This window comes from Battus philenor, unplaced genomic scaffold (genome assembly GCF_028537555.1).
Source record: "Battus philenor isolate CCGP_79_NKW_IND1 unplaced genomic scaffold, ilBatPhil1.0.hap1 SCAF_22, whole genome shotgun sequence".
Classification (NCBI taxonomy): domain Eukaryota; kingdom Metazoa; phylum Arthropoda; class Insecta; order Lepidoptera; family Papilionidae; genus Battus; species Battus philenor.
Window position 1 is genome coordinate 2,622,260 of NW_027181685.1, and position 19,492 is coordinate 2,641,751.

The 19,492-nt window shown below is 32.6% G+C and overlaps 1 protein-coding gene across 1 annotated transcript; it reads left to right on the top strand.

The window, feature by feature from the left end:
• Nucleotides 1–811: 811 nt before the first annotated feature.
• Nucleotides 812–14,464, top strand: LOC137923745 (toll-interacting protein-like). Its single transcript, XM_068767008.1, has 8 exons — nt 812–963; nt 2,475–2,588; nt 4,473–4,548; nt 6,807–6,918; nt 10,923–11,037; nt 12,192–12,278; nt 13,128–13,304; nt 13,878–14,464. Exons 1-8 carry the CDS (start codon nt 916–918, stop codon nt 13,986–13,988), a joined length of 840 nt encoding a protein of 279 aa, XP_068623109.1. The 5' UTR covers nt 812–915; the 3' UTR covers nt 13,989–14,464.
• The last annotated feature ends 5,028 nt before the right edge of the window (nt 14,465–19,492 follow it).

Below are 19,492 nucleotides of genomic sequence, written 5' to 3' on the forward strand. Positions count from 1 at the left end.
TTAAGAAATATGTCTTACGATCGGACATCGCAGGTTTGGTTCCCGAGAGATAGCCTACGGTGTGTAACCAACGTATGTGTATAACCAACAACGCTAGTACTCACATTTTTAAGATGAAAAAACATGAAAATTAGAATATTATAGGGTCAAAAGTTAAAAAAATAGCTATAGTTTATTTTACAAAAATGATTAGTCATTATTAGTATTAGTATTGTAAACATTTTTCTAGGACGAACAAAAAATTATCCTGTGTTAGATAAAATTGTATCAACGTCAAAAATATTTCCGTGCAATAATTTTTGATTCAATTTGAAATTTGTAGAATCTACACCTGCTAAAACTTCAAACTTCCAACCTCACATTACAGTCTTTAATTTTTCCGACACATCAGAAAAACAAGTTCATCCGCAGCGTTGATTTGGCAAAGTGTGATTTTTTTTTATCCTATACATTAAAGTTAACTCCGGATGTATGTAGTTTTCTCAATTTGAATAAGCACTTGCTGCCTTCGATGAGGCTGTTGAGAAGTAAAAGAAAAGAAGAAGAAGAAGAAGGAAAAGCTGAAAGTTAACTTCGAATGTTTGGTCGAAAGCATAAATATTGTTGAAATGAAAACGGACAGTTACAAAAAAAATTAAATTTCCAAAAACGTTTTTTTTTTCTTGCCCTGAAATCTTTCTATTTGCTTATAATAATCAAAAAGGTTTAGTTTCAGTGATTACTTAGAATGAACGCAACCGATTGTTGGAGTTCAATTATATTTAATCTAGTGTCGATTTTGTGGCTGTCATCGCGATATACATCACTAGTCTGTGATATTGTTTGTCACTTCATGATAATAGGAATATACTTCGCGAAAGTTTCCGTGAAAACGTTACCATTATTTTCTTAAGAAGTGCTCTTGAGATACTTAAAATGACTTCTACGCTACCTACTGATAGAAACGAAGAAAGGCGTCGTAGGGTGAGCAGAAACATTTAGCGAAATATATTCAATAAAAGTGCAATCATATAAGTGATTCATATCTGCGTTGTATATTTATTTGTGTGTTTATCTTATCAATCACCACAAACTTAAAAAAATAAGATGGAAAAGAAACAAATAGAATGTAGATTTAAAAAAAAACAATCTTGGAATTTTTTCACGAAACTAAATGCTCACTAAAGACCGGTTTCCCTTCTTTCCAAATATTTTCGTTTTAATTACGCACTAAAAAATTAGACAGCTTATCTTTAATTTAACAGTAAAATTATATAATTACGAATGAAATAGCTTTAAAATTATCGTATTTTTATAAAATGTTAAAACAATTTTACTCAATTTTAAATATTTGTTACAAATACAGTTTCATTACATATTTATTTTGCTTTGTCAGTTAAGGTTCCCATTTTTCTTCCAGAATATTAGTTTCATATTGTATGAGCTTCAACTTGTTAAATTTGTAAGCACTTTTATTAGTAAGATACTAATAAGGCTATATTCTCAAGTTGTAATACAGTAATATGTGTTCTTTAAACACTTAAAAAAAGCATTTTTGCACTGTATTTTGTTACTGCACGTTTTTGTAATAACTATACACTTGTGAATCTGTGATTTACCATCTAAGTGTACCCTATTACCTGTTCAACACCGTAAATCTATTCACTATATAAATAGTTGTGCCTAGCTAACTTTCAATACTAAATTAACTTCCTCTTGACTATTGTAGAGGGTTGAATTTTGTGAAATCCATTGTTAGCCAACCTTTACTCAGTGAAAGGTATATGCCTACTTAATTTCTAATCTCCATACATAATAGTTTCAAAGATATCATATTGAGACAGTATAGGTAAAAATCTGCTATAAATACATATAGATACCATAGGACATGAATTTTATATTCCAAAAATATTGCTATTGTGGAACAATCACCCTATCTCTGGAACTACATTTTACTATATACTCACAGGTTTTCAACATAAAAGCTTATGCACAATAATTGAGTAATACCTGGAAATTGCTCCAAAATAAAACATGAAAGTTTGTTTTTACTGATCTTACCTATTTCTCAGGTCATGATGATTTAGAGACTTTTAGAGACTATATTAAATTATTTTTTTCTATTAAAATTCTATGTGTCATTGTTGAATATACTAAATAAAACACCTGTACAACTATGTAAAAAGAATTAAATAATAAATTCACAAATAATAAACTATTCTGTGATGCATGGCAGTAGGAAAAGGTTCACGGTTTATAGGGCTCAATCAGACTGGCAATTAGGGCAGCCACATATGGAGCTGCCTTTCTTGACAACCCATAAATAATTGAAATCTCTTCCTTAAACAATAGAGTCTCTATGTTACCTTATATCTGTTGGACGGAGATAATACCACACATCCTATACAAGTTATATGATAATTACAATCATTGGACATGAGGATTATTCTCTTAAAATATATATTTAATATGTATATGTAATAATAAACACACAGGTGCTCCTGGGACCACTACCTGCTGGTTTCCTCCGAGCTGATGGTAGTGCAGATAATGTTGATGCCGATTACCAAGCTGCACTCGCTCTACAGCAACAGCTTTGTGGTGCTACAGTGAGTATTTCTACCTTCTATGAAACATATACATAATAAGCCTTTACCTTTTACTGATATGGTATTGAAGTTGGATTGTATTTTTATTTGTTATAGGTTATTGGGCTAGCACTAGAGAGTGGATCACATATAAATATGTTTTTGATAGACGTCATAATTAGGTAATTAGATATCTTTTATACAGTAAAAGAAAATGTGACCCAATACCTATGTTTGCAGCAAATAAGTCTTTATTTGCAGATCTAATAAGTGCAAAAAAATGACAGACTCTGGTGGTAGCTAGCTCTGTGGACTAGCTGGTGGTGTTCAAGACTAAAAAGTTTTTTTCCATTATAAGTTAATTTTAACTTGGGTATATATGCACTAGATTATCTATTTGCGTCTATTTATGTCTATAAAATATGTTAAATTTATGAATTAGGCCAACAGTTTAAAAAGTTTCAAGAGACTCCATGCAAATTAAATGGTACTAGAGATTATGCTTTGCATAAAAAGAGTAGATTTTTTAACATATTTTTATTACATACCTAATACAGAATGAGATCAAGAGTGCACATGAATGTTCGAAAGTAGATGGATGTAAAAAAAATGAAATAAAAAACACACTTTAAAGTGTTTATTTATGAACAATACGTGAAAAGCTTTCTCTTTCGCACTTTTACACGTCCTATGCCGAGGAAAACCACAGTTTCCTGTCCAGGCCGTAAAGGTCAGTGATGGTTGACATATAAACTTTCAGTTCAAGCTGCGTCAGTCAGTGATGATTGCATTTTACGAGGGTTTTCGTTTCGTTCTTCTAGGCCGTTGGGCAGTGCTGTCAAAATATACCTTACATTACTTGACCCGCGTGGACTTCTAGCTATTCCATATCATGTTGATTATTGAAAAATTTACCGTAAATATTACCGTACATAGAAATTTATTGAAAAAACCATCCATAAATAATGACTCAAATTGAATGTTGTTATAACCAAGTAACATTTGAGTGAAAGATAAAAGCATATAAGCAAAAAAAAAAAACAATTTACTAAATTTTAAAGAGATTTATGATTTCAAATAAGGCTAAAGGGACTTCGGTGCCAGTCACGCTTCACTTACCGCGTTAACAGAGAACGTATTACAGAACCCGGAGATAAATATTGCACATCGACCTTTGGAAAGAGACAATCGGCTAATTTCGGCTTCCTCTGTTGCACGAAATACAAACAATCCGATATCTATTAGGAGCTGTTAAAACAAGTATTTCTATTTTTATTACAATATTTCATTTTAACAATAAGTATAATGGTGTTTATTATGCACAGTTGCAATTTTCATAATGGAAACATGTTTTTTTCTATTTTATTTTAACTCAATCTAAAGCCATCACTTAAAGAAAAATTGGTATATTTTATACAAAAAATAAAAATAATTATTAAAAGAAGCAAATGATACTTGTTTTAACAGCTCCTAATAGATACCGGACAGTTTGTATTTCGTGTGACAGAGATAAAGCTCTACGAAGCCGAAATAAGCCGATTGTCTCTTTCCAAAGGTCGCCGTTAAATTTTTTCTCGCCAGGTACTGTAATTAAACATTCATTTGAGATCTGTAAGTAAAACTCAATCGTTTTGGGTTCTTGATCTGGACAATATTGTAGTCTGATATCTTACTCAGTTTTATGCTTTATTATAAGGTAAACACATAAGAATGCACATATTTTAAACGACGAATGAGCTCAAGGCATCTGCTGTTAGCGCCATCTATCGACACTGTTCGAAGTTACGACGCTGGGACATGTTTTTAATTACTTTAAATTAAAATCATGTTTTAAATTCTTATATAAACATATATATTATGGCATGCCATTATTAAATGATCAAATATCTACTTTTTTTACAATAGGTGCCACCTACGGGACCTCCACTAACTGCCAGGCTTAGTATCACAATCGCTCAAGCCAAATTGTCTAAAAATTATGGTGAGTGTCTTCGATTCATATCTTTATATATTTTATTTAGTCACCTATATCATGTCAATGATACTATACATAGCGAAAGGAGTGGGAGGTATAACTAAGCCTCTTACCGCTGAAAATCGAATTCAAAGTCAATATTTTCTGTTGCCTTTACACTGAAAAGTTTTTTGGAGATCTTATAAGGCTTAAAGTCACGTAGAGAGCAATGGAGAGAGCTATGCTCGGAGCTTCGCTGTTGAATCGAATCAGTAATACGAGATACGCAGAAGAACCTGTTACGAATATAGTACGAAGAATTACTCGTAAAGACAGAGGGCAGAGTCCAGAGAGTTGAGGCTGGAAGGTTCTGGAGTAACCCCTCACTAGGTGGTCCAACAAGATAGTTAATGTGTATTGTAATGTCTATGTGTTGTAGTGAGGGGCTATTGGCTGACATAAATGAATGATATAGTAAGATAAACTTGACCACGCCACGTCTACCGGCTGGTGGTCTCCGCTAGAGAATCTTTCGTCCCCAACTGCCGTTGCTTGCTTGGGCGATGTGCGCCACCCAGTGCCACTTTATACGAACTATGTCTACAGCATACTCAAAAAAGAAGATAAAAGTAGGCTTGCCAGGGTCAGGCACGTTGCAGAGAAGTTTCGCCGCTATTTATTTTTACAAGCTTTCGACTTTTGACGAAAAGAAGCCTACGATTTGTCACTGTGAAATTGACTTTCTAATTATGAAATATTGATGATTCACTGCATTCTAAATAGACTACACAAAAAGATATATTCGTATTAAGAGTTAAAGGTTGTTCATGCACCAAAATTGCTTCATTTATGCCTATCATTCCTCATGACCTTGATTTCTTTCTTGCATATTTTTTAGTCCACTGCAGTCATGAATATTTTCAACGAACAAAACACCGTAAAATATTTATGTTAATAGGAATACATTTTAACAAGAATTACTATAACCTAAATAGCAAACGTGTTCATATTTGCAAACGAGATATTTTAATAGCGATACAAGTGAAAACATTTGTAAAGAAAAGACATGCGAAATTTCTTAGAAACATGCAAATATAAACGTACAGGCTAATTGGATATAGGTGTAAAAGTTTTCATACCTGTTTCAAATGAGTTGTATAATCTAATTTTATTTAATTATAGGTGTATTTAGTATAATACGTTTAGAACTAGATGCTTCATATGTGACCATAACGGAATAAGACATTTGAAACTAATCTCTTTTCCTTTGACCAAATTAGTATAATACGTTTAGTACTAGATCAGAGTGCCCCAAACTTTTTTGTGTCGTAGACCCCTTGCCATGTTTTTCCGTGTTGGGTAGACCCCCTACTTACCTGATATTGATTTCCTGTAAATTTCTAACTGTAGTGAAGTTTAGTGTTAAAACCTTAAAGTAAAAACACATGTTAATTTATACATTTATTAATTGAATTTAAATTAAAACCACTCAAAATAAAATTTTGTATCTGTTATGTATAATATACGTAACATTAAATAAACATAAAATAAACTCCAAATAAAATAACATAAGCAATAAGTCAATATTTTTAGTGAGAAGGATGAACCTGATGCTTTAATAATAAATTACCAACATTTGGCGTCAATTTTGTAAGGGTTAATCATAAATCTCCTCGGCTAATGATGTCCAGTCTGTTTCTTTTTTTCGTTAGGAGATTGGTAACAGCGCTGAACCCCCTTTTCTCCAGGTATGACGAGACTGGAGACTGCGACTCACAGGTTTTTAAAAGTTCTAAATGTATTGCGACCACAAAGCGAATACCAACATTCTACAACTTTATTAACAATTTTGTAAATGTTTTGATATTATAAGATAGTATGGTGTAAGTAAATAGGTACTATCAGTGTCTGTGTTGCGATCCACTATTGTGGACCCCCATTTTCATTTCATGGACCCCCAAATTTTTTTTCGCTGACATAGACCCCTCGCAGGTAGTCATAGACCTCTAGGGGTCGATATAGACCACTTTGGGAATCTCTGTACTATTTGCTTCACATGTGACCATAATGGAGTAAGACGTTAGAAACGCTTTTACTTTGTCCAAATTAGTGTAATACGTTTAATACTATACACTTCATTTGGGATCATAACCGAATACGACGTTTAAAACTAATTGTTTCTACATTGACTTTCCACATCAGAGTATAACGGAATAAGATTTTTGGGATTTGATTTTCAGCACGTGGTTAAATAAGTTTTTGTAGGATTGAAATTATATGTGCAGGACTCACTCGAATGGACCCGTATGTTCGACTTCGCGTGGGACACTGCATATACGAAACGCAGACCGATCCCAGCGGTGGTCGGACGCCGCGTTGGAACAAAGTTATACATTGGTAAGTGCTTACAACTAGATATAAGATATCCACTTTCATCTTTTACTTGTAGTAAGGTAGGTCTTTGAGAGTAGATCTATATCCAGATAGGAGAAAGTCTAGGTTGGTATCACTAAAGCCATATAAGTAAAGAAATATTTATCTTATAAATAAATAAAAAAAACCACACAAGAATTTTAAAGAGACGACATCGGAGCCACTCGGCCCCAATTTACCTGTGACAGTAATGTGAGAATATAATCATAAATTATATCTTCATTAGTTAAAACATCATTAGTTGAAGTATCATTAAGTTGATGTTAAATAAGTTAGCCTAAGTAAGCCAGAGCCTTTAAGTATAAGCAATTCCAGAAAAATTCGTAATGATGTCATTTGAGTTTGACAATGTTGTGTGTTAACACAAACTTACAAATGTCATACACCTATACCTCGCTTTGCGTCGTTTCGTTTTGCGTCGCTGCTTAATTAGTACTAATTTTCACTGTACACTACTGTCGTTAGATTTTCGAGGTTGCGTTGTTTAGAGTTCGAGTCTTTATTTTTTATTTTTTTTCAAAAGATGGCAACACTTTTGTTTCTAATTGCGCCCTGCCATCAAAACTCGGGGATTCCCTTTCTAACTAAAAATCAACGCAATTTTAATATAGTTTTATTTTCACTTTGTTTTGCTAACGTAGTCTGTTGTAATGTAGTAGTGGGTTGTGCTTTTTTTAAAAGAGAATTATAAATTTATATAAATTTTTATGTGTTGTTTTTGGTTACAAAAAAGGTAATAATTATTCTGAGAGTTATATTATTTTTGTTTTTAAATTGTTTACTTTGTTCAATTTTCTTTTTAAAAAGTAGTATTTTCGTGACCCTGGAACCTATCTTCGATCTTTACATAGTCTGCTATAGAAAATCTTAATTCACTTTGCGGCGTTTCAATTTGCGTTGTGACTTTTGGAACGTAACCACGACGCGAAGTGAGGTATTGTTGTATTTTATTTTTATACGTATTTTTATCAATAGCTATGTTTACGTAGCCCAGCGATAGAGGACTGAGATATGCGTTCGTATTCGTAGTTGCGAGTTCGGTTCCTGCAATACAATCTTAATTTTTTTTTTAAAACACTGTGAATTAAATATATAGGGTTACTATTGCTCACAAGTTTTAGAGGGCAACAGCGTCCTCTGCATATCATAATACGATGATGCGATCGCCAACCCGCCTATCAAGCGTGGCGATTATGATATATCCCCCATATATATCCGTGAGAGAGGGCTATGACTTGCATTGGGCGTTTATCAAATGAAATTATCGACGAGAGAAAGTTTGGTTAATGTATGAGAATAGTTAGTGTATGTATGTGTGAAAAAAGGTTACTACATTGTGAATGACTGCAGTAGATAGATCATCTTGGGAATGATGTGGTTGGTAAAGAATATTTCAATGTTTTTTTTTTGTGGTCCCCGCTATAGGGACAGGGACTTTTCATTTCTAATAATTTATTCATATAATTTTTATTATTATCATTTTTTTCTTCATTCTCCTCTTTCATGTATCATATTATCTGTCGTACTGTTTCTTTCGTTCTACAATTTTCCCAGTCTTTTCTTTCAATATGTCAATGTTTATTTATTATACGTAAATTTAAATTATTTAAAAAAACTACGTAAGCCTGTTGAGTTTCTTTCTTTCCGTTCTCGGGTTTGAGATATTTTATCTGAATAGACGGTAGATTCAACTTGACGTTAAAAAGAGGTCTAATCCATCGTAAGCTGTATGTTATTAAAGAAAAAAATAGGAATTTTAAAGTTATATTTCTATGGGTACCTAATGAACCAGTTGTTTTTTTTATTAGTTTAGGTTAGGTTAGGTTAGACGGTCTCCGATTTACGCAAAGCAAATATAAAGCTAAATAAATTTGATTAAAAATTTTTAAGTGTTCCAATTTGAAGAGAATTGTCAGAGTAGTTTATATTTAACTTTTTACATTCACTACTATCTTTCCTGCACAACTCAAGGTTAACTGGTAGATAATGTCATGTAACGTTTATATATTTATAAAGTTTAATTTAAAATAAAATCTAGCTAAGACAGTGTTTTGCGTTGTAAATTATTATTTAGCGGTACATAAGTGTTTGCTATATGTTAATCAGTAATATAGTGTGTGTAGGAGTGCTATAGCGCTACCGAAACCATTGTACCGCGCCTTAGGTATGCGCGCAGAGAGACGGGGGTGAGAATTCGCCCCCTCCGTTCCCTCAGTATTACATAAACGGCGCTTGTTACCTTTTTTCTCAACCTTCAACTACCTTTGCTTTTCTAAGGCGCGGTACAGCGGTTTCGGTAACACTAATACGTAGTAGTATATTACCGCTGTGAATATATGTAAGTGGCAGGATGAGCACGAGAGGTCAAAATCATTATCATGTCAGACGGACAGTCGCCCATTTACGCTTTATTATTATAATGTAATACTTATACCTATTAATGCCTAACTTGCCGGTGAGAATAACGAAAGAATGAAAACATAAATTATATCGTCATTAATTACACGACTCTACAAAAAAATTTTCGTTCTTTGTCCTAAAGTTTATACTATTATTTTCCAGTTAGTTATGCACAAAAACGAAAAGAAAATACCTTTTTTCGGTATAAAGTTTGCTTTTGTGATAGTTATAATAATAATACTCAATTTTCAATTTTTTCATAAATTTTAATTGATTTTAATATTTTTAAAAAGACCGCGCGGTGAGAGTGGGGTATTAACGTTTACACTGTGCCGCTAGATGGCACCCGAGTGATAAACAACCATCAGGTGTTATTTACAAGCCCAGAATAACTTAAAATGTCGTCACGAAAGTGCAAATACGATGCTGATGCATTTTGTTTTATATGTGGTCAATTTATTAAAGTTCGAGACGTGAAATATGAACTAAAGACATCTCACGTTCTCTGTGAAGCCTATGAAGCATATTTTGACTGTCCTGTACGGAATCAAGATAAGCCATGGGCTCCACATGTTGCTTGTAGTTATTGTAAAAGGTGTTCGAAGGTAAGCAATTTTTATTTAATTAAGCGATGAATCCAAAATAATAGACATATTAATTTTAATTTTTATATTTTTATTTTGGTATCGAGGTGAGAAAAGGTCTATGAAATTTGCAATACCAAGGATTTGGCGAGAACCAAAAGACCATATTACTGACTGCTACTTTTGTATGGTGAATCCGAGTAAAAGACGTAGAGGTAAAAATGCAAAACCTATTGAATATCCTGACCTCGAATCTTCTTCTGCTCCAATTGCTCACGACCTGACACGATCAGTACCTGAGCCACCAAAAAAATTATCGCAGAAAAGTAGCTCATCTTTTAGTTCTTATAAAAGTAATTCCGATAAGGAGTTTTTGCCTACACCTGAACAACCAAAACACTATCTCATTACTTCAGAAGATTTTAACGATCTAATTAGAGATTTAAATTTGCCCAAAGATAAAGCAGAGCTTCTAGGCTCTCGGTTAAAACAGTGGAATTTGCTTGATGTTAAGATCAAGGCCAATACAATGAAAACATGATGGGCGACTATATTTGGGGTTTATTTGAGAGAAAGTAGCTATGAACATAAAAGAAAAAGTAAAAGTGTGCACTTTTAATTTATTTTCCACTTTTCTGTAAGCTAATTTGATAGTAAAACTTAATAAAAATAATAAACATTTTTATTTCAATAGTTTTATTTTCAATCAAAAATTAAAATCCGAGATTTTTAAAAATTTCGTTCAATCAGTCTTCTAAGCACAAAAGCAAAGTTTTTCATGCCATATATTTTTTTTCCGTCTTATTACGACCTAAACTACCGAAATTTAATGCTTTGCAATCAAAGTCAAATTTCATGTTGACCCGTGTTATAGAATCTTTAAGTTGATAAAAAATAATTTAAGTAAACTTATGGAGTAGTATACACAGTCAAAACCAGGATTCTTTTCGTTTTCAATTTTTAAAAATGATTTTGTTATTGCAGTCTCCTCCCGCCCGGCGTCAACTCTATCTACTTGGAGATCTTCGACGAGTGCTCCTTCACGATGGACGAGCTGATCGCCTGGACCCACATCACCATACCTCAAGCGGTGCTAAACGTGAGTACCGTACAATAAGAAAATACAAATAAATATTCCAAAAGTAGCCAATATTCGTATGAATATTTACCTTAAGTTTATGTGTTGGCTTAATATAGAATAAGCTTTCGTATTGCGAAAAAAATTTCGAGAAAGAATTCAATCGTAGAATCTTAACTGGCTAGTAGTAAAACAAAAGTCTACAACTAATGTATTACCAGAGATATAGAAAGTGGTTACTCATTATTGACCTGATTAGTAAGATTATAGTGGGTCAACTAGCCATGGAGAGGGTTTTGCTCGGAATTTCTCTATAAAATCAAATTAGGAATGAGGAGATCCGTAAACAAACCGAAGAAACCGTCATAGACAGGATGGCCAGATTAAAAATTCAGGCAAAATGGTATGTCTCACAGGAAAAATTTTTTTATTTCAATCTATACCAAAAAATGTATCAATTTTTTTAACCAGTCAACCATGTGTGTTGAAGGAATGAAAGTGGTGATGATATTAAAAGTTAAATCTAATTTAATTACTAGCAATTTTCGTAAAATTGATAATTAAACTAACAAGAATTCATATGGCTTTATTTTACTTTAAGAAAAACGGGGGTTCCCAAATTAACTTCTAAAATAAACTGGTACACAAGACCGCCATAAGATAATTATTTTAAAAATCATATCTTTAGTTTCTTCTTAGTCAAATTAAAAAATTCTTTATTCAAAATACTATGGATTGCATTTTTTGTCGGCGTCGAATTGAGTCTACCACCTGTTGTTATGAAATGCCACAGACATGAGAAGAACAGGCGAAAGAAACACGCAGAACAGTTGACTGCTAGATTCTTAAAGTGAAGACCATAGACTCTCTCTCGGCCATAGAATCTATAAAGTTGAAAGGTGTCCTTGTTAAGATCGTTGGCAAATGTCCTAGGCCATTTACAAACAGGTATTGGAAACCGAGGAGCAGGCCTATGTCCAGAAGTCTACATTCTACAGCTGAAATTACTGGCAAAACACATGTTCTATCTTTCCCGGCCTGTCTATCATTTATCTTCTAAGACTAACACACAATAATAACATAGTTTATTATATTTACCATAGTCATTAAAATAATTAGACAAAAGATGTTTTAGTCTTTAAATATGATATGTTTATATTTTATTATTATTACAGGGAGAAACCCACGAAAATTGGTATCCGTTGAATGGTAAACAAGGTGATGGTAAAGAAGGCATGATCAATCTGGTGCTCAGCTATACGGTGAGTTTTTATACTGGCTGTGTCTTGTTGCGATAGAAAAATGTTATATATTTCAAATTGTTCAATCATTTTATTTGTCATCAAATAATACTGGCCACTAATAATATTATATTTTGAAATATAAGAAGGTTTTGTATTGAAATATTTTATTTTGTGATCTATAAATACTGGCTTCTAATAATTTTAAATTATAAAATATAATTTATTTCTGTATTCAATTATCATTGATATATTAAATATTATATTTCGTGATCAATAAATACTGACCTCTTATAATATTATATTTTAAGATATGGTAATTTTCTATATTCCAATATTATTGAAATTATAAAAATTCTATTTTGTGATCGATTAATAATGGCTTTTAATAACATTATATTTAAAAAATAACGTGTTTCTATATTCAGTTATTATTGCAATAATAAATATGCAATTTTGTGATCAATAAATACAGGCCTCTTATAGTTAAAAGCAATATCACAAACATGGGAAGTTTCTATGGTCATTATATTTTCAGAAGTTTTTCAAGATTCAGCAAAATTTACTCTTATTTTCTCTTACAATCTTGGACAAAGTAGTTTTTAAGTTATTGCGTGACCGAGGGATATAGAAAACCATTGTTATAAGTCGGAACGTACTTCAGACGTCATCGATAGATGGCGCTAGTAGTAGATCGATTATCGTTTAAAGTCGGTTAATCTCATTTAAGAGCACCGCTCGGTTGTGCAAGAATAAATTAATTAATAAGAATCTATATACATATAATTAGGAATACATAACATTTCAATTCATTCGGAGGGTAGTTGTAAAATGTCTCCATCGCCAATAATTCATTGGTTGTTATTCCAGGTGGGTCCGGCGGCTGTGGCGACATTCCCCCCGGTGCTGGTAGTGCCGAGCACGGGTATGGGCTATGCAGCTATGCCTGTCTACCCCGCCCCGCACCCCGCTCCCTACCCCGCCCAACCCCCACCACAACAGCAGCAACAACCAATACAGGAGGTATCAGCTGAGCAATTGCAACAGGTACCAGAAAAATATATTTCAATTAATCTACACTCGGTATGGAATTTTCTGTAGTAATTTTGCTAAGCAGGTTTGAAGTGTCCGTTTGAAAATACCTTATTAGGAATGTCTTTATAGTTATAAGGGTAATAGTGAATACAAAAGTATAGTATTTTTTTAAAAAAAGTGTTCATGTTCCTAAAACGTGTAATTTTTGGGTACTTTTCGTCATTGCTAGAAGTTCTTAGGCTGTTTTAATATTTTGAGTTAATACAGCAAAAAGGATTAGTCGAGTCTGTGGATACAGCGTGGGTAGGCCCCCACTAGTCGCCTAGTCTATCTATTGATCAAGTGAAGATCGCGGAAAGTCGATACGGGTGACACAAGACCGGGTCATCTAGGCGATCTTTGCGAGGCATAAGCCTTGCAGTGTGCTTCGATCGATTCGATATCGAGCGACATGTATAACTGAATGAATGAAATACGTTTTCATTCACCTTGTGAAAATTATTCAAAATTGCACACAAATTTAATGTCTTTATTTCATGAACACGATAAAACTATATTAATAAATAAATTATCAAATGTCTTTAGATTGAAGAAATGTTCCCGAGCATCGAGAAGGATGTCATCAAGTCGGTATTGGAAGCGAACCGCGGCAACAAAGATGCAACCATCAATTCGCTGCTGCAGATGTCGGAGTAGTCAGCCCGTCAGCAAAGACCTCGAGGGTTGACGAGGAATTTTCCACTCGTATTACCCCAAATTATACACAGATCTTGCCTTCAGGGCTAAAACAATGTAAACCTTATTTGTGTAATTTCATACGACTCTATTAATTGTTGAATAATTATTAATTAAACAATTATTATGCATCACGCTTAAAAATAAATATGAAAATGTATAATCGTGCTATATTTTTAGGCTTTTAGTTAAAAATAATAGATTTTTCCATTTTTAATGTGAACGAACGTACATTGACATATGTCAAAATGGTCACTGACAGTTATTGACACATGTCAAAATTGTCACAGACAACTAAACTGTTGTATGTTGTGCGTAGCATTTATTGTTTTGATTTATATACAACCAGTTATTTTGTTGTATATATTGAATCGTCTAGTACATAGGTTTCCAAACTTTTTATGAACTAAATTTTTTTTATAAGTCAAACAAACATTACACAGCAAGATAATTTATGAAAATAGAGATATTTCTATTGTCATTTTAACCAGCTACCGCCTTTAGCAACCTAGTACATCCAATGATCCAAATAGGTAGTATAAGTTAATATGAATATGCCATGCAAATTCTAGAGTTTCATCATAGAATTCCTGATATTCTTAGTGGCAAGACATGAAAGCATTTTCATGTTATAACTTATTTGGTACAAATCAAATTGATTCACATATTCCGATAATGCAAATTATCTCACATGACATGTCTTTTATAATTTTTTATAATTTAAAGTAAATCATTACCTGACATTGAGATGTATATGCTAAGTAAGTATGGAGTCGTTTTAATAAAAACTAATTTCACAATAATTCTCCGAATACAAAGCTGATATTTTTCATACATACAAAAGAGCTATCCATGCTTAGCCAACACATGAATTTTAGATAAATTTACATACCAATAAATTTGAATTTATTTTTGGCGACAATGTGATATTAATAATCTATTTAAGCTGTTATTCGTCATGGATTTGGCTAATTAAAGACATTTTATTTAACCATCGAATGTATCATAGATATAAGAATCTGCTGTTAAATTTTATATAAAATAACACTTTTTTTATCTACAATACCCGTAAAGCTACAGTAATCCTCCTATAACACGGTATGTTCGTATTATGCCATTGTCTCACGTATAACAAGCGTTTCCCCCTTATAACGCTTACTTGAGTGTACCACCACAGATAAACGCAACATATGACGACCACCTACATGGTGGATTTCAAGTTGTTGCAAACTGTCTTATTGGAAATCTACTGCAAAAGCCCAGGTCCAATAGTGGACAACCTGCGTCTGAAATTATGTGAATTATTAATTTGTATATATCACAATCAATTTCTTCTATGTCAGCACATTTGGGCCTTTCAGTATATTCGATTTAAACCTCTTTTTAAGTTAAACGAATATAATTTATACATAACGTTATACTGGTTCATCGGAGCGCTTTATTCGAGAATGAATGTACAACCCAGAGAGAGCTAATATACCGTGTTATAAGGGGGAATACTGAATATACACAAAATAGTCTATAAACACGTGCTTTGAAATTATTATATTCAATTATTGCTTTTCGCTTGGCGTCTTATATACATTTCACACTGCATGAAGGTACAGTCATCTATTACCGCGGTATTCAACACTGGCATTTATTACCAATGTTACTACAGACATTAGTTATAACAGGGGTGAGCAACCTTTTTTGGTCGGAGTGCCGCAGTTTCAAAAACAGTGGGCCATGAAAAAAGAAATTATATATTCAAGGTTCAAACCATGTTCTAAACGTAATTTATGTTCGTAATCAACCGATTTACAACTAATTACGACACTTATTATCTTTAAAGCCTTGATTCTAGCTTTTTTTTTAAATACAAAAATAAATTAAAATTTACTTGCCTCGAAGGCCGCATGCGGGCCGCGGGTTGCTCATCCCTGAGTTATAACTATTCAGTGTAGAAAGATGCAAGTCATACCTTCGAAATAAAGAAACAATTTTTGTTAATGAATTCAAATATAATTGCATGGGTAATGGATGCTAATTTTCATACCTCAGAGAGAAAGTTGAAATATGAAATTTTATTGTTTGTATATTTCATTACATAGACTTACTGAAGTGAGTAGATATTAAAGATTTAAATCTTAAATGCTTGAATATTATAATTTCAAATAGAAATTGGTCATAATAGAAAATTATTCATAGATGATGTAAAAATAAATAAAACAATCCGTAATTGTACACATTTATTATCTATGGTTAATGAATTTGTTATAAAAAAGACATTTAAGGGTTATATCGCAAATGTCATTGAGTCTTGAAGGTTAGGTAGGTTTAAAAAATAATTTAAAATTTGTTTCTTCAGGGACATGAGACGAAATAGCCAAAAACTTTGCTTTTTTACAAGATATCTCGCCAAATATACATACATTACTGTAATTATAGTATGCACACGAAATAGCTTCAACTTTCAATGCACTGGACACTGTTTCTAAATAATTAATGTTAATGTAAGTAATAAATAGCCAATCGGAACCGCTGTACCGGTACGGTCATCGGCGGTACAGCAGTTCCGGTATGATTAAAACTGATTAAATGTCTCTCTAAATGCAAATGTTCACGACCTACCAAGAAAAGGCTTTCGTACTAGGTTATAATTATATTTTGTCGCGAATTTGAATAAAATATATTCATAACGTAAAACAAAAAAAAAATAAGGGATACAGCGATAAAATTATTTATGGATATAAATAATAAGGAAGCAGATTAAAAAAGATAAATATGAAAAATTGAAATTAACATATAAATACAATGCAAATATAATTTATAATTATTATTATAAAATGTCGTAAAGTAATAATGAAAGATACATTAATTAAGAATTATATCGATTCGAAATTATTTATAATTATTTAATAATAAAAAATAAAAAACAATTCAGAAACGTCTTAAGTTAATCAATATTAGCGTGATACGAATGAAATAAATAATATATTGCATATATAACAATGTTACATACAATGCACAATGTTAAATTTTTAGCTTACATCACTTTTGTGTACACTATATATATTTAAACCAGTGGTTCTCAACTTTTTTTTCTCTTCGAACACAGGCCCCATAATATTAGTAAAAATCTTTGTTTGAAATATTAAATATACAATTAATAAAACTGAATGTGATTTTATATATTATTTATGGTTATTTATTTGTATTTTAATAATAATAAATTTATACTGCATTCTGGGTGACCACGAGTCTTATGAGGTCCATCGTAAGCGACCACTTCTTGAATCTATGTCATTATATATACATGTAACTTTGAATAGCGCTGTAAGATGGCGGTAGTGGTCAATAGCCACGAAACTGACGTGGGTAGTCTTACAAAAGGGCATCGATTCAAGAAAGATTCAACTTATGGAACTCTGATACCATTGCGAGAAACCATTTTTTTATATTAACGGAACCCTTAGAAGTCTGTATCACTTGGAGAACCACTATTCTATAATAATAAATTATTCCATTAAAATTGATTATAATGATTTAACATTATTATTTACCAAATAAGTTATGTTTCGGTACAAAAAGTGTAAGTTTTTTTTATTACGGTTGAATTATTTTCTCACGTAATACCCCGGTGCCGGAACATGCTTTGTTCGCTGATTTAGTGCCAAAATCATTTGCCATCGAAACGAAGTTCTGCTTTATCGAACAGTTATTGTAACGTTGTATTTATTTGTAATTTTACATTATATAAATAAATTATAACTTTGAAATTGTTTTATTTTAATTGTCACTACTGGTGTGGCGTTTTTTAGAACGCACCCAAATTTATTATCTAAGAACGCATCTGTTATTCTATGCCCCTTTTACACTCTTACATCTCGCTCTCTCTGACGCGCTACCGAGCAGACGTGTCGCTTCAACCGCTGTACAACAACGGAAATAATTGTAACTCAGATTGAGATTTCTTATTCTGTGATATAATATTATACGTTTTAACCTTCCGGCAAGTGTTTTCCTTACATCGGATTACATTTTATGGTAAGAAGGGTCTTTACAAACAACCACCACCTCACTGTTAATACCTCACAGGCTACTATTAGCGACATTGATTATTAAAAATCTGTGGTCAGTGTTTGTTACTTTTTTAGGACCAATCTTACTGCAGTTTCGAGGTAGCAAGGGGTATCTAACCTAACTCCTTTTTTAAGACAGTGATGCTAGAGAACTGAGAGGCTGCCGAGTACTTAGATAGCTTCAGTGGATGTGATAGTGTGACTAAGGGATTAAGTTTAAGTTAGCTCTCAAGCATATCATGGCTTGAGTTGTCATTACTTGATATAACTCTTATCTTTCCGACATAATGGCGCTCGAAAGGGCCGAAGCTAGACTTGGTCGGTTACTTTTGCTCAGCTAATATCTTTTTAGAATTTGTCCTCTACATTTTGTACAGTTGTCTCGAACTTGCACAGTCGTAATTTTTGAGTTATTTCATTATTATTTGGCTATTTACAATTACCCACAGTTTTAGACCTGAGTAATGGGACCGGATATTCTATGGTTTTCTTCACTCCAATAACGTTTAATATTATTTTTTTATAATAAATAAAAAACAAAATAACAGTAACGCGCAGTATTTTACAAACATAAATATTTAATGTAAGATTTTTTTTTAGTTACTTTGTACAGGCAAGTACATATTTTGTTAGTCATTTTACATTTTTTTTTGTGTTCCTCACTAGTGTTTATGTAACCAGTACACTATTAGATATCTATTTAGACTGAGCGTTCTAAGGCTGAAGCAAAGCTGTTAAATTTCTCGTATCTAATTTTTTCGTTACGACTACAGAAGTCCGTAGAAGAACCGGTTTTACAATTGAAAAGGTTTTTCCCGCCAATTCGGTAATATTGCATGTGATGTAACATTCCTAGCAGAGTTTCCTAATGGAGCCATCGAGCTAAATTATGTAAACGCGATTTAGAATCGGATCGGTAAGAGCTTATAAAGTAACAGTGTATATCCAAGGTGGTCAGTGGCCAGTGGTTAGGTCATGAGAACACGTTGAATGCGGGCAGGGCGTGAGAGGTCATCGTGGTGATCTTAAAGGAGTATGCCTTGCAGTGTAAAACTGACGGGACGACGAGGTACCAGAGCGAGAGTCAGACCTGATAACAGATGGGCAGACGAGATCGTGGCTACGGCAGATTGCTCCAAGTTGCTAAAGGTAGAGAAGAATGGAAAGCTTTGAAGGAAGCTTTTACACTGAGGGGGTCCATACAAACTTATTACAAAACTATTATTTAAAATTACTAATTTTAGTGATTTACATGAAACAAAGCTTCATTATTATTATGCCTTGCAGTAGGCGTCTATCAGCTAATATTTCTTTTATTTTTGATTTTAGTTGTTTTCTATTTTTTTATTATTGTTGTCCAATTACAACTGAAAAGTGTTAGAAAAACATTCATAAATAAAA